General features: G+C 41.6%; 1 protein-coding gene across 1 annotated transcript in view; it reads right to left on the minus strand.

The window, feature by feature from the left end:
- Window positions 1-13,855, minus strand: part of PPP2R3A (protein phosphatase 2 regulatory subunit B''alpha) — a 193,782-nt gene that overhangs the window by 101,809 nt on the left and 78,118 nt on the right. Inside the window, exon 5 of the mRNA XM_003265256.3 lies at window positions 6,845-6,947. Within this exon, the coding sequence (XP_003265304.2) occupies window positions 6,845-6,947 (103 nt within the window). The remainder of the gene's footprint in view (window positions 1-6,844; window positions 6,948-13,855) is intronic.

The following is a 13,855-nucleotide window of genomic DNA, read 5'->3' on the forward strand; positions in this document are numbered from 1 at the left end:
AAGAAAACAGCACTGAGAGTTCCCATATACCCTGCACCCAGATTCCCCAATTATTAACACCTTACATTTACTTTATGGCCCACTTGTTAAAATTAAACCGATATTGACACATTATTATTAAAGTCCATACTTTATTCACATTTCCTTAATTTTTACCTGATGTCTTCTTTCTGTTCCAGTGTTCTATCCAGGTCATCACTTTCTATTTAGTTATGTCTCCTTAGACTTCTTTTGGCTGTGACAGTTTCTTAGACTTTCCTTACTTTTGATGACCTTGACAGTTCTGATGAGTACTAGTCAGATATTATGTAGGATATTTCATTACCGGAATCTGCCTGATGTTTTCCTCATGATTAGACTGGGTTTATGGATTTTTGGGAGAAAGGCCACAGAAGTAACATGCCCTTTGCACCGTATCTTGCCAAGGGTACATACTGTCAACATGATTGATGACTGCTGATGTTGGCCTTGATCATCAGGCTGAGGTAGTATCTGTCAGGCTCCTCCACTGTAAAGTTACTCCCCACACCCTGAAATCACTATGCATAGCCTACTCTTAAGGAATGGTGATTTACACTCCCCTCTTTAAGACTGCAGTGTCTACTAAACTGTTTGCAATTCTTCTGCACAGATTTGTTTCTTCTCCCCAATCTTTTATCAGTATGTGCAATTTGTTTTTAAAAAATTCTCATCACCACATTCCGTAAAGATGATTTCCCAAGTAGTGGTATTTCTCTAAGTTGCTCCAGAGTCTTAGGGTGCAAACCACAGTTAGTAAGCTCCTTATGAACAACTTCCATATCAAGTACTTTGTCCATTGGCAGGCAGGTGTTAAATACAGCAGTTGGCTCGTGTGGATATAGTACTGCAGAGAAAGACCCACTCTGTGAAGATTTGAGCAGCATGGTCAGTGAATGCAGAGAATAAGGCATGATAAGACCTGTAATCTCCAAACTAAACTAGTCTCTGTATCCAGAAAGAGCTGTGTCTTCACATTTACACTTTGTGCCTTAAGCATTTGCATTATGGCACCTCGGAGAATAACGGGATAAGAGGGTTGGAGGAAGTCCTGCCTGTGGACCTGAGGTAGCAACTAAACTCTTAGAGTTGACCAAAAAATTGAGCAATGTAAAGATGTTGATTCCTTTCACTAACACAACAGACTCAGGTCTGTGATCCATTTGTACTTCATGTTTCTCTTTACGCAGCTTGATAGTATGTCTGGCTTTTTAATTTTATCTTGCACACTCATCTCTTCTACATTTATAACTGGAGATCCTGAACACCAAAGTAGGCCTAAAAGGAATCTTTGAGGAAAAAAGCCTTGTAGCAAGGAAAGTCAAGATTCTTGAAGTTAAGTAAATATACTTTAAAATATTGAAATATTTATAAACATTAACTTTTATTACATGCACTGAGCAGTAGCATTTAAGGTTTTAATTCAGTGTTTTCTGCTTTTACTATTTTCAGATTAAATTTTTAGATCTAAAGATAAAAAACTCAGATAACTCAAATGAGATATCTATATCCCTACAACCTAATTGTATAGTGAGTAGAAAACTGAATTAATGCATTTCATTGCAAACAGGAAATGGAGACTAAACACACAGCAGTTATCTCATGGCATTGTGACTAATGGCATCAGGGCAAAAATATGTTACTTTACCATTTACCTAAGACTGTTAGCAGGTTCTTGTTTTACAAAGGTAGAAAATAAATGTAGACAACATCTACTGAGCTGACTGATGATGCCTTTACCTGAACATCTTTTCTACTGATTTATAATTCCTTTATTTTCACATATACTAAATTTTTTTAAATGCATGTTAATTCAGATAAAAAGGCATTTTGTATTCCACATAGAATAGTGTTAAGAATTGTGAAGTAGGCTGGGCGCGGTGGCTCATGCCTGTAATCCCAGCACTTTGGGAGGCCGAGGCAGGCAGGTCACAAGGTCAAGAGATCCAGACCATCCTGGCCGACATGATGAAACCCCATCTCTACTAAAAATACAAAAATTAGCTGGGTGTGGTGGCGCATGCCTGTAATCCCAGCTTCTTGGGACGCTGAGGCAGAACTGCTTGAACCCGGGAGGCGGAGGCTGCAGTGAGCCGAGATCGTGCCACCGCACTCCAGCCTGGTGACAGGGCGAGACTCCAACTCAAAAAAAAAAAAAAAATCGTGAAGTATATGTGTAGGGGGAAATTGCATAATTCACATTTTAAAAATAACAGTGCTTAGAAATAAAAAGCATTGGGTAAAGAAATACTAGTATCTAAGTATTTGTTCACTTTATAATCCAGAAAATAAAACACCATGTTTATTCCCCCCTCGCCAAAAAAATCTCACTTCTTGTGTTTCTTGAATTAGTTTTGTTTCTTTTCTGGGCTACATTTTCTGTGTATGTGTTTTTTTAACCTTTATTTTTCTTTAATGATGATCATTTTCCTCATATACCTGGTTGTCCATTCATGTTTAAGAAGGACAAGGTAGTTGATATAATTTTCCTCTGTGGAAATATAAGTAGGTCTATTTTTCAACAGGTATCTTTCTTGAGTACCAAATCTGCCTCGGGGTTCTGTGCATTTAGGGTGGGTGTGCTGATTGACAGGCATTATTTTAGAGTAAACTGTGAGACCTCCCTGGATCTCCAACTGCCAGAATAAACACAAATAAGGAGAACTTTAATCTGTGGCTGTCACATTAGAAGCCTTAGCATGCATTATTGTCTTGTTAGTATGTTTATGCTTGTGAATAAATGTCAGGCTGCACTTTACATTTGTGAACCAGGAAAGGAGTCAACTAGTGATTGTTGTGTATACTGACCTTCAATGAATCCCCATTTCCATTATCTCTCATTGGGTCAGCCAGCCCTGAATTTACAGCTGCTCTGGTCCTTGATGAACACAGGAGCTCACTTCTCCACTGCAGCCCACACACAGCTCCTGATTCTGGGTTGTGGTGTTCTTAGCCTACTTTTGGTCACTTATTTTTTTTCATCCATATAAATCCATTTATTATTGAACTATTTATTTACAATTTTAAGATCACAGAATCTTTTTTAAACTTTTATTTTAGGTTTGGGAGTAAATGTGAAGGTTTGTTACATGGGTAAACTCATGTCACAGGGCTTTTGGTACAGATTATTTCACCACAGGTACAGGTATTAAGCCCAGTACCCAATAGTTATCTTTTCTGCTCCTCTCCCTCTTCCCACCTTCCACCCTCAAGTAGACCACAGTGTCTGTTGTTTCCTTGTTTGTGTTCATAAGTTCTCACCATTTAGCTCCCACTTATAAGTGAGAACATGCGGTATTTGGTTTTCTGTTCCTGCATTAGTTTGCTAAGGATAATGGCCTCCAGCTCCATCCACAGTCCCACAAAAGACATGTGGTCACTTTCTATCTTAAAGAAATATGTTAAGATTTCTTGTACATTGATTTTCTTTACCATTACATTGGATTCCATGGGTTTATTCCTTTTTAATTTCTATAACTTCAGATGGGCTTGGGAAAGAATGGGAGGATAATGTCTCTATTTAATTTGTCTCTTTTACCAGAAGACTCCACAAGTCCACTTCTTAAATAAAAATAAGATGTCTCCTTAGATTTAAGGGAAGTGTAAATGTCTATTAACTCGTAATTATGATTTTGTTGTTGTCTGTTTCTAATTTTCTTAGTCTAAACTTAATTTACATTCCTGTCAAAGCTTTTATTAAAGCTCTGATAAAATTCAGAATTGCATCAGTCAGGGTAGGGTCCCCACAGGAAAAATAATTCACTGTATGAAGCTTTGATGAAAATATTACATGTAGAGTTGTGGGCAGGATGAAGGGAGCAAACAAGGGAATAATGAGGCACCCAGAGACTACTGACAGGAGGATACTGTTACAGTCCTGAGGGCCAAAGGAACAAGGGGAGGAGGAGAGCCTAGTAGGCACTAGGACCATGGACAAGGGGCTGTCTAGCAGAAGCTGTATTGTAGAGAGATATACTTACTGTGCCCAGGCAGAGAGCAGGGAAGAAATGCCAACTTTTCTTTCCTCTGTCCTCCCATTTACTGGCAATGCTTCCCATTGCCCAGATCCAACCAAAAGCTAGTCAGCAAGAGAGCCCCAAAGAAGCACTTTGTAGGGTCAGAGCAAGGCCAAGAATGGATTGAGAGAGGGAGGATGGAGAGCAGATAGAGAACTGGTAATAAAACCTAATGTTTTATTACAATGCAGTTCAAATATTGAAGATTTGAGATTTCACAAAACAGCAGTATTTAATGTTGGATATTATCAGGTAAAATCGTCTTAATTAAATGCCAAAAACTATTAAGAATCTTCATTTTTATGAGTATTTTTTGGGGGGGAACAAAACCATGTAGCAGATGAGTCTAAGGATAATCAAAGCCACGATGCAAATTAGACAAGCCCAAGGGCCCTGAACATAAAATAAAATCAGAACCAAACTTCATATTTTAAACATGGAAAACTGTTACTATAATTAAAAATCTATGTACTATGGTGTTATTAGTCAGGGTAGTGGTTATTGTTGGGTGGCAGCGACTGGGATGGAGCATGACGGGCTTTGCAGGTCTGGCAATACTGTTTTTGGATCTGTGTGCCAGTTAAATGGATATGCCCACATTGTAAAAATTCATTGACTAATACACTTGTGATTTGGGTGTTTTGTGTGAGTGTATTTCAGCAAAAATCTTTTTAAAAAATCATGGCACGGCCAGGCATGGTGGCTCACGCTTGTAATCCCAGCACTTTGGGAGACCGAGGCAGGCAGATCACCGGAGGTCAGGGGTTCGAGAACAGTTGGCCAACATGGTGAAACCCCGTCTCTATTAAAAACACAAAAATTAGCCAGGTGTGGTGGCAGGTGCCTGTAATCCCAGCTACTTGGGAGGCTGAGGCAGGACAATCAATTGAACCCGGGAGGCAGAGGTTGCAGTGAGCCGAGATCACACAATTGCACTCCAGCCTGGGCGACAAGAGCGAGACTCCGTCTCCAAAAAAACAAACAACAACAACAAAACATGGCGGCCATGAATACAACTTTAAAAAACCTCAACTACTTCCATGTATTTTATGCCCTTCTTTAGGTATCCATACTAAGAGCTAACAAAGATGTACTGTAACACCTAAAACAATGATGCACATTCAACAGGCAGGAAAAGCTTATCTTAGCTTCAAAGAATTTGTGATCTGCTTAGAAAAACCAAATACTTAGATATGAAAACAAGAATATTAACAAGCAATATCTCAGGCTATGAAGAATGCTATAGTAGAAACAGGTGCAATACTGATATGTAACTGATTCCCATGGGAAAGCCTAGATAGAAACACTCCCCAAGTGGGCTCTTTCTGTTGGACATCTCTTTCTCTCTAAAACCTTAACAGAGGTCAACTAGGCCAAATGACCGTGGACCCTGCATTTAAGCCTACAATACACAGTGCCATAAAAGCCATGAGAATTTTGAGGTCACTTCTCTTCTCTGCCCTGAAGTAGTGAGTAGGGAGCTCACCCCTATTTAAAAGGGAAGCAGACAATACAAGGAAGGAGAATTGAAGGCAGAGATAGGGAAGCATAAAGGAACATGGCAGCAGGAGATTTCTGCAGAGTAGAAGACCTCTTAGTGTCAGGAAAAAGAGAAGTCTGTTGGTGATAGGAGCAAAGAGACCCTGCTGCCTGGCAACACCCTAGGGAGGCAGCTAAAACCTCAAAAGAAAACAGCTGTGTGTGCATCTAGGCAGACGGGCCATGGGTATCTTCACCAAAGGTTCTGGGGCTTGACACATGACACAGAAGCAGCAAAGACCTCTGGATCTGAAGGGAATCTTCTAGCCAAAGATGGCTGATGTCTCAGCAGTAACTCCCAACCCTAATGCTTTGGTACCGTGTAAGACCTCAGAACTGTGGCACAGCTCTGGGCTGAGAAACCTCAGGAAGGTCTGAGGTTAAAAATATCCACCAACCTGGTAAATGAGGGCTAAAGTTAGAAATTCAAATCCAGAAACTTATACTTCTGATAGATCTGAGGTTTATTCAGGTCTGAGACTTATCCTTTTTTTACATGTATAATATATGGATATACAACACACAGAGTTTAAAATTTCATACACAGAAAAGGAAAAATGAGAAGTACAGTGCCATTGTTTTATCTCGTTCCATCAGTGAAAGCTGCTCCCTATAAGTGAGTTTTCTAGCTAAGTACATACAGAGTCTATGCTACTAAAATAAATTACTAATCTCAGCTGAAATCTGGTAATGGGATTGGGACTACTGCCATTATCCTAAATTACTCCCAGACTAGAGTACATTTAGAGCTTTTGTGTCTTTTTTTTTCTCTTAGTGTTTCTTACTCTCCTCACTACCTTTGTAGTCTGGTGGCAAATGTTTTTGCAGCTTTCTGTGCACTTGATTCTAGTTATCCTCTCTCCCTTCTCCTATTCTAATTTTCTGTTTCAAATATATCTTGGGTTGAAGAATCAGGAAACCAAGCATTTAAAACCTGTACTTAAATAAAGGGTCAAGAGGCTGTGAGTGAAGACCCCAGCGTTCATGAGAGTGATTCTGGTTATATCATGACCTTTTCTTTCTTTCTACCAAGTTCTTAGCTATGTTCTATGCTAACAGAGAAGTTATCTTCTTCCTTTCTATCATTTCAGAAGGTGCTTCAGTGATTGCTGTGGGTGGGCAAGGGGGAGGATGAGTATTGAAAACCACTCTTCTAGAAATCTGGTATCTAGATTTGTGTAGCTCAATTGACAAGTTATAGTTGTAAATTTTAAACAAAACTGCTGAAACTCCAAAATTAGAACCCATTTTCAAAAGGAGACAAAAATTACCTGAAGTAGAGGGATGAAATCCTCCTGTTCTAGAGAGCTGCTGTTGGGCTTTGCTAGAAGACAGATGAATTTAGAGGCATCATCATGATGGTTATTCAGCAACCTATAAAAGAAACAACTGCTTAGGAAGATTAGTTCCTCTGAACAAACAATGACAATAACATCAATAGTTAGTAATTTCAGTTTGATCTTAAGGCCACTCAGATCAACAATCAAGTAAGGAATTTATATAATCAAAGGATGTTTTAGAATGATGAGCCGTCTATGATGTAAGGTTGGATGAGTACTGCAGTCTATTAGACCCTCTTCCCTTCCAGTGGTCTCAGCATGAAGTAATAACGCCTTGACCTTGATGGTAAAATGGAAACAGAAAGGAAGGAACAGCTGTCTAAAACATTTTCAGGAAGCATTCCTCAGGACTCCAGTAACCTCATCTAGTATTCCAAGCATCCAATGGTTCAAGCTAGAAACTTGGGAGTCATCATGAACTTCTCCCTTCCTTTCACCCCCACACCTATCAACTACCATGTTTCATTTCTACCAAATTTGCCCCTGTCTCCCACTGCCAATATCCATGCTTATGCTCGTTTGTTGCTTCATATTTCTGAGTAACACATTTGATCACGTCATTGTCCAAGTTAAAATTCTTCTGTCAAGTAGGCTAAAGTCTCAGCCTTTTTTTTTTTTTTTTTTTTTTTTTTGAGACGGAGTTTTGCTCGTTGCCCAGGCTGGAATGCAGTGGCACAATCTCGGCTCATTGCAGCCTCCGCCTCCTGGATTCCACCAATTCTCCTGCCTCTGCCTCCAGAGTAGCTGGGACTATAGGTGCATGCCACCACGCCTGGCTAGTTTTTGTATTTTTAGTAGAGACGGAAGTTTCACCATGTTGGCCAGGATGTTCTTGATCTCCTGACCTTGTGATCCGCCTGCCTCGGCTTCCCAAAGTGCTGGGATTACAGGCTTGAGCCATGGCGCCCGGCCTAAAGTCCCAGCTTCTTGACCTGACATAGAAGGGCCTCCAGAATCTGATCCCACCTGCTAATGTCCCCTTCTCTTACCATTCCTGCACTTGTGGTTGCACAAATGTTCCATGCCTTCTCACACCAGGCATTTGTAAATGCTACCGTCCTTACCACAATACCCTTTTCCCTTACTTCACCTTCCAGGAAATCTCACTGGCCTCCTGTGTCCTTCCATGTGCTTGTTATTTCTGTCATGGCTGTTCCATAGTAGCATAACCTTATTGGAATAACTTTTTTTTTTTCAACTTTTATTATAGGTTCAGGGGTACATGTAAGGGTTTGTTACAAAGGTATACTGAGTGATGTAGAGGTCTGGAGTATGAACGAGTCCATCTCTCAGGTAGTGAGCATAGTATCAATAGGTATTTTTTCAGCCCTTGCTCCCTCCATCTCTACCCTTTCTTTCTTGTATTCCCCAGTGTCTACTGTTCTCAATTTTTTTTTTTTTTTGAGATGGAGTCTCGCTCTGTTGCTTAGGCTGGTGTGCAGTGGCGCCATCTCAGCTCACTGCAAGCTCTGCCTTCTGGGTTCACGCCATTCTCCTGCCTCAGCCTCCCAAGTAGCTGGGGCTACAGGCACCCGCCACCGCGCCTGGCTAATTTTTTTTTTGTATTTTTAGTAGAGACAGGGTTTCACTGTGTTAGCCAGGATGGTCTCCATCTCCTGATCTCGTGATCTGCCCGCCTCAGCCTCCGAAAGTGCTGGGATTACAGGCGTGAGCCACCACGCCCGGCCTGTTCTCATCTTTATGTCCATGTATACTTGATGTTTAGCTCCCACTTATAAGTGAGAACATGTGGTATTTGGTTTTCCGTTTCTGCTAATTTGCTTAGGATAATGGTCTCCAGCTGCATCCATGTTGCTACAAAGAACAAGATTTCATTCTTTTTTATGGCTGCTTAGTAGTCCATGGTGTACCTGTACCACATTTTCTTTATCCAGTCCACCATTAATGGGCATGTATGTTGATTCCATGTCTTTGCAATTGTGAAGAGTGCTGCAATGAACATATGGGTGCATAGGTCTTTTTTGGTAGAATGACTTATTTTTCTTTGGGTATATACCCAGTAATGGAACTACTGGATTGAAAAGTAAACTCTTAGTTCTTTGAGAAATCTCCAAACTGCTCCATGGAGTTCAGCCATGTCCCCCTCTTGAGCAAGATTGGGGAAATTTCTGTGGACTATATCCTCATGTTTTCCAAGTTGTGTACTCTCGCTCCCTCTCTCTCAGGAATGCCAATGAGTTATAGGTTTGGTCTCTTTACATAATCCTATATTTCTGAGAGTTTTCATTTTTTAAAATTCTTTTTTATTTTTGTCGGCCTGCATTGATTCAAAGGAGTGGTCTTTGAGCTCTGAGACTCTTTCCTGAGATTGATCTGTTGTTACTAATGCTTCTAGTTGTATTATGGAATTCCTGTAGTAAATTTTTCAATTTTAGAAGTTCAATTTGGTTCTTTCTTAAAATGGCTGTATCATCTTTCAACTCTTGGATCATTTTACTGTTTTCCCTGGATTGAGTTTCAACTTCCTCCTGTACTTCATTGGGCTTTCTTACCATCCAGATCCTGAATTCTGTCATTTCAGCTGCTTTAATTTGGTTAATAACCATTGCTGGGGAGCTAGTGAGATCATTTGGTGGTAAGAACACACTCTGGGTTTTAGAATTGCCAGAGTTCTTATGCTGGTTCTTTCTCATCTGTGAGGGCAGAAGTTCCTTTATCTTTTGATGTTGCTGTCCTTTGTCCTTTGAATGGAGCTTTTTTGTTTTTACTTTATTTCCCTTGAGGGTATCACTGTGGTGTAAGCTGAGTATAGCCAATTGGCTTTATTTCTGGATGCTTTCAGAGGGCCAAGGCTCTGTATGGGATCTTTTCTGGTTTTTTTTTCAGACGGAGTTTCACTCTTGTTGCCTAGGCTGGAGCGCAATGGCGCAACCTCGGCTCACTGCAACCTCCGCCTCCCAGGTTCAAACGATTCTCCCGCCTCAGCCTCCGGAGTAGCTGGGATTATAGGTGCCCACCACCATGCCCGGCTAATTTTTTATATTTTTAGTAGAGATGGGGTTTCACCATGTTGGCCAGGCTGGTCTCGAACTCCTGACCTCAGGTGATCCACCCGCCTTGGCCTCCCAACATGCTGGGATTACAGTTTTCTGTCTTTCTTGAGACAAGGTCTGGCTCTGTCACCAAGGCTGGAGTACAATGGCGTGAACACAGCTCACTGCAGCCTCAACCTTCTGGGCTCAAGTGATCCTCCTGCCTCATCCTCCCAAGCAGCTGGGACCACAGGTGCATACCATCACGCCTGGCTAATTTTTTTGTAGACACAGAGTCTTGCCATGTTGCCTAGGCTGGTCTTGAACTCCTAGGCTCATGCAATCTTACTGCCTCGGCCTCCCAAAGTGCTGGGATTACAGGTATGAGTCACTGTGCCTGGCCTGAATGGGATCTTTATTTGTGGTCAGAATCCTGTACTGGGTTTTCTCAGGCAATTCATGCTGGATTTTTTTGGTGGTATAATTCAAGCTGTAACCCAGGAGATGGCATTTAACAATAAAGGCTGCCAGGTAGACTGCAGGTTAGGGGTTATGTCTGTGGGTGGTCTATTCATGCAGTAGGTCAAGGGCGAGGGATCCCTGGGTAGGGTGATGCTGCCTTGGCGGTGCAGCTGGTGTGGTGCCCACAGCCTAGGTATTTTTGGCCAGCAGATGGCAGAGAGAACTGCCCAGCTTGTGCTTCCTTGACAGGTCTCCTGGTTACTGCCCAGAATTTGGCCCAACCAGCTAGTTTGTCACAAGACTTCTACACCCAGATCACTGGGCTATTAGGTGTTCCAGACTGCTAGGCTCCCCTGGGGAGAGGCTGCGGCCCAGTTCCTGTGACAGCCCATTAATCCATACCTTACTCTTCCCAGTGCTCTGAGAGTGAGGGCTCTTCCTCCACTTGAGTTCCAACCACAAGTCTCAGCTTGGCACTCCTAGACTGTGTGCTCTAACCCTGGGGGCCTGGGACCAGGCCTGTAGCTTAGCTCTCTGGCTCCTTGGGGTTGAGCGCCAGCTGTGCTGGGTGAGCCAAGGTGCTCCCAGGTCACCAGTAAAACCACTCCATTGGGGGCCACTGGCAAAAGCGCTCTCGCAGGGGAGTGGAGGTGTGCTGTGTGTCTGCTCCTATGGGAGCAGCCAGATGGGAGCCCTGGGAGGGGCTGGGAATGCATGGATCAGATGTGCCCTGGTCCTGTGGGAAAGACAGCCCTGCTCTCTCCAGGTCTGGCAGTCAACAAAGGTTAGGGCCTCTTAAAGGAATATGGAGAGCATTGGGGGATAGGTGCCTACGGTTGTGTTTTGTTGCAGCTGTTCCCATGCAAAACCCCATGGACTCTGTATAGCCTTGAGCTCTGTCTCTGCCAGCTCTCCAAGCAGTCTTCCCTGCCAACTCAAATGTCCATGGTAGCTGTGGGATGTCTTGCAGCTAGAATCCCAGAGGTCCTCAGTGAGAATGGTCTGCTCTGCAGTTACTTCTTTCACCCCTTCCTTAGGAGCCATTCAGAGCCCATGCAGGGTGCTCAGTTTCCTCCCTCTTCAGCCCCAGTGACTGCATCATCTCTCCACTGACTCTCAGTGCTTTCTCTTAAAAGATCTGTTCAAAGTATGCTGGTTTACTCAATATTTTGGTTTCTCTTGGTAGGAAAGGGAGGCTCTTCCTGGCTGTGTCTTCTTGGCCATCTTCACATCCTTGCCTTTTTTTTTTCTTTTTTTGGAGACAGGGTCTCATTCTGTTGTCAAGGCTGTGGTGCAGTCTCATGATCACAGCTCACTGCAGCCTCAAACTCCTGGGCTCAAGTGATCCTCCCACCTTAGCCTCCTAAGTAGCTAGGATTACAGGTGCAAGCCAGCACACATGGCTTGGTGTAACTCTTTCACTAGACTGTAAGCTCCTTACAGGGTATAAAACTGTGTCTTACCTTCTTTGTATCCCAACCACCCTCAAGGCCAGACACAATACCTGGCATATAGTTAGCATTCAACAAGTGATTAAGGAAGAAAAATAAGAAAGTGTTTTTGATCAAACAGATGTATACTTCATTTGTGCTTATTAGAGCTACAGTATGATTTTTATACTTATTCTCCTTACCATTCCTCAACATGCTTAAGGCTCCTAAAGTTAAATAAATACATGTTTCAGAAAAAGATTCATGCAATAGATGCTAATAGGAGCCACCCCTCAGGATTAGAAAATGGGTGAGATGATCACAATAGAAAAACAGTGAGGTCTTTCAAAAGAACTACTTATATATATAAAACAGAATAGTAAGATATAAAAACAGCAGAGACATGACAGATGAGAGATACTCTGAGAGGACAAAGTGAAATCAGAATAGTCTTTTGCTATGAAATAGAAAGAAAAGGTGAATTACAATTTTCTGTCAATGTTACTGGCTGGTCAACTCTATGGCAGGAGAAAAGATGATAAAAGTCATGAAAGCTAAAGAATGAAGGTAAGCATAGCTATTCTAAACTAGCATCTTTCAGAACTTTTAGGACAAAATGTTATTTTCTTAATGGACAAATGACACATTGATATGAAAAGGTAAAAGAAAGTAAAGCATAATAAAGCTGAAGCAATATTATTGATTCCATTTGAGATGAGTTCTGCCCAAAAGCTGATACTCTAGGACCTCAAAAAGAAGTGCTATGGAGCAATGTCTTTCTCCTAAAAATGTCCTGACTATAAGAAAAATATATGTCAGAGTATAGACATGAAATGGGCAGAGGCACAGGGAAAGGAAGTGGAACAGAGCCCTTTGGAGGAGACATACTGAGGCCTCCATCCCATGAGCAGTCTGACATGAGAGAAATTATTTCCCTGTATTCTTTTTTTTTTTTTTTTTTTTTTTTTTTTTGAGACAGAGTCTTGCTCTGTCACCCAGGCTGGAGTGCAGTGGTGCGATCTCGGCTCACTGCAAGCTCCGCCTCCCGGGTTCCCACCATTCTCCTGCCTCAGCCTCCTGAGTAGCTGGGACTACCAGCACCCGCCACCACGCCTGGCTAATTTTTTGTATTTTTAGTAGAGACGGGGTTTCACCGTGTTAGCCAGGATGGTCTTGATCTCCTGACCTCGGGATCCGCCCGCCTTGGCCTCCCAAAGTGCTGGGATTACAGGTGTGAGCCACCGCGCCCAGCCATTTCCCTATATTCTTATAACTTTTATATTTGACTTTTTTTTTTTTTAAGATTATGTAGAGCTACTGGAGCAAGTCAGCATATATATGTATTCTCCAAAATGTTTTAATTCTGTGTAATTACCTGTTAGCAATTTTTTGCATTTGAAAGTTTTAATATACTATACTTGAGCCCACATTGCTTTACGCAAAGGGTACAATTTGTAAAAAAAAAAAAAAAAAAAAAACAACAAAAAACAAAAATATTACAAAACTAAGCACGTCTTCTCCAAGGTCAATGTGGTAACTCACACCACCATGCTTAGCTGCTTAGTCTCCCAAAATAGCCACATTCCGGGCTCCCTTAAAGCACCCTGGCTTTTAAAAGACATTTTAAGAGCTCAAAGAGGAGTTTCCACTAGAGGGCACTCAAACCATTTTAATATCTGACTGTAAAATAACACTTTAATTTAGAGACACACTTATCTATTCATAGAATTTTTCTGTTGAAAAAAAGATAGGGATAGTTGCTCATGCTATATAACTTCATAAGCAATTTTCCTGCAGTTAACCAAAATGGAGACTTGTACTTCATGTTTCTCCCCCGCTTTTTGTGTTTTACAGAAATGTCTTCCTTACAGATAAAATTTAAACAATTCATCTGAATAAAAGAATACAGCTACTGTGGTGGCGGCTACTGATCTATCCACCAACATATACTCTTTTAAAAAATTTTTTTTTATTTTTAAGTTCCAAGGTACATGCACAGGATGTACACATCTGTTACATAGATAAACATGTGCTGTGGTGGTGTGCTGCACCTATCA

This window comes from Nomascus leucogenys, chromosome 8 (genome assembly GCF_006542625.1).
Source record: "Nomascus leucogenys isolate Asia chromosome 8, Asia_NLE_v1, whole genome shotgun sequence".
NCBI lineage: Eukaryota > Metazoa > Chordata > Mammalia > Primates > Hylobatidae > Nomascus > Nomascus leucogenys.